Source organism: Rhincodon typus, chromosome 1, assembly GCF_021869965.1.
Source record: "Rhincodon typus isolate 14 chromosome 1, sRhiTyp1.1, whole genome shotgun sequence".
Lineage (NCBI taxonomy): Eukaryota > Metazoa > Chordata > Chondrichthyes > Orectolobiformes > Rhincodontidae > Rhincodon > Rhincodon typus.
The window spans coordinates 3,971,526-3,973,737 of NC_063332.1; the positions used below are offsets into that span (position 1 = coordinate 3,971,526).

Genomic DNA, 2,212 nt, shown 5'->3' on the forward strand with positions numbered 1-2,212 from the left:
GTGTGTGTGTGTGTGTGTGTGTGTGTGTGTGTGTGTGTGTGTGTGTGCGCGCGTGTGTGAGACAGCATGCATACATGTGCATGTATAACTTGAACAGGTGCCAGGCCTAGTGTGGACATGATGCTTTTTGCTTTCTAATACCCTGGAGGCATTCAGGGCTGATCCAAAGTGCCTCTGGCTGACTACCAGGAGGAAATCACAGCTGTTACAATCTACTAAAGGAATGGTTAGCACAGATTATAGACTGAGCAGGAGGTGATGGCAGATCTCACAGGAAACATGTACCTGCATCAAATTATTTCAGATCTCCAAAAAATATTTCAACAAGCTGTTACGGGAAAGAGAGGGACAAAGGAGGCAAACTTAGTAGGAATGGCCAAAGCTTGAATTAAAGACAGAGATTTTGTTTTATGCAGTCCTAGGACATGAGCACTGTCGGCAAAGCTGGCATTTGCTGCCCCACTCTAAGTAGCTTGAGTGATAGGCAATTAGAAGATGGAGCAGCAAAGGAGTTCCATATAGCAACTGCAAAGCATGAGGTCAAGTTTACTGACAGCACAATTCCTTCAGGTGGGAAAAAGAGATCGACAAAAGACAGGGATTGTCAGGAGAATGCAGCTTTCTGCGTGTGTTAGGAAGGGCTGGTACAACAGAAAGAACACGATAGGGAGGAACAAGGCTGTGGACAGAATTAAACAGTGAACAAGATCAGGTAGCACAGCGTTTAGGCCGAACATGAGATACATGTGTTACAAACTCATGAACTTGAGTCAACAGAACAGTTTGTACTATAATTGAACCATTTCTACCCTACCCTACCCTACAGGATTAGAGATTAGAGTAGCAGCGAACAGAACTGAGCAGATGAAAATGATATGTGATAAATGGAGTGGAAATGGATAGAATTAAGAATCCAGGACCATACGAGCAGAAATTGTACCTACCCTCCATGCAATAAACTGCAACAGCGGTTTTTGTTTATGGTAAACAGTAGTCAACCTTTGTCTCCATCCAATTATGCTTGTCTTTCATTGGCTAGCTCTGACAGTGCTGGTCAGGTCCAGGCTTGTGGCTTTCTATTGACTAATGGGCATCTAAACATACACTGCTCATAACAAATGGATTCAGGGCTTCATGTGGGTCAGAGTAACAACACAAGCAGAAAACTCAGCTTGTTCCATTCAATTCATTCCTTCAGTTAATATTTACGACTGACATTGGAAAACTGAGCACTATAACATTAGCCAACAGCAGTTCATTCAGTTTGCTCCTACACAGGAACCTACAGAGATAACTCACTCAGATAGGAACAGTGTTGGTCAGAATGCTGATTAGTCCAGGAACACATTTAAAGGACTATCTTTTCACCACTTCATCAACTCACAGGCAAATTACTCTTAAGACCATTTCCAGCAGTATCAAAAATCAAATCTGGACCAGAGTAAAGCTCACTCGACTCTTTTAAACTGAAAGTAAAGCTCTCTCTGCACTGTCTCCATCAAACACTCCCAGGATAGGGCTAGCAGGGGGTTAGATACAGAGTAAAGCTTCAGCTACACTGTTTTTAAACTGAAAGTAATGCCAAGGTTATGGACAAGAGGTAATTTCTCATTCCTACCTCAGAATGGATGAGATTCTTAGATGCTTGTAGTAATTCTGCTTTGATTTCTTCAATCCTCCTCCTGTCCTCTTCATCCAGGATCGAAAGTGGGTCAGGTGGTTGCATCAACGGCTTCTTTTGCTCCCAATCTGGTTACAAGGACAAGTGGTGAGGATCTGCTCACTGCGGCTCTCAGCACCAGTGCCCTCCCACCCACAGACTGGGCACATTGTGATGCAAGTACAGTATTAAACCGTTTGTGTTATTCTGAGACTGTATGACTGAAAGACTTCATTTATTTCACTGCTGTATCTTTGAATTCTCACACACTAATGGTGAGCAATATATTTTTCCTGCTGTGAACTACAAACACTCGAGTACAGAAAACAACCATGGACAATCAGTTTTCTCCCCCTTGTTGTCATCTAATCTGATCTGACTTTCTACTCACTCACCATTGTCTTTAAATGTCACATTTTCATACAAACCTTCTTCACATGATCCCCATCAAACACTCTACCTTTTAAAATGAAAGTAAATGTCCCTCTACACTGTCCCTATTAAACACTCCCAGTACAGGGACAGCACAGGGTTAGATACAGAGTAAAGCTC

General features: G+C 42.5%; 1 protein-coding gene across 6 annotated transcripts in view; it reads right to left on the reverse strand.

Moving 5' to 3' along the window:
* alms1 (ALMS1 centrosome and basal body associated protein) overlaps nucleotides 1-2,212 on the reverse strand; it is a 53,512-nt gene that overhangs the window by 30,726 nt on the left and 20,574 nt on the right. For all 6 annotated transcript variants that reach the window (XM_048598503.1, XM_048598490.1, XM_048598479.1 and 3 more), the window contains one exon: nucleotides 1,619-1,749. In XM_048598503.1, coding sequence (XP_048454460.1) covers nucleotides 1,619-1,749 — 131 coding nt within the window. The remainder of the gene's footprint in view (nucleotides 1-1,618; nucleotides 1,750-2,212) is intronic.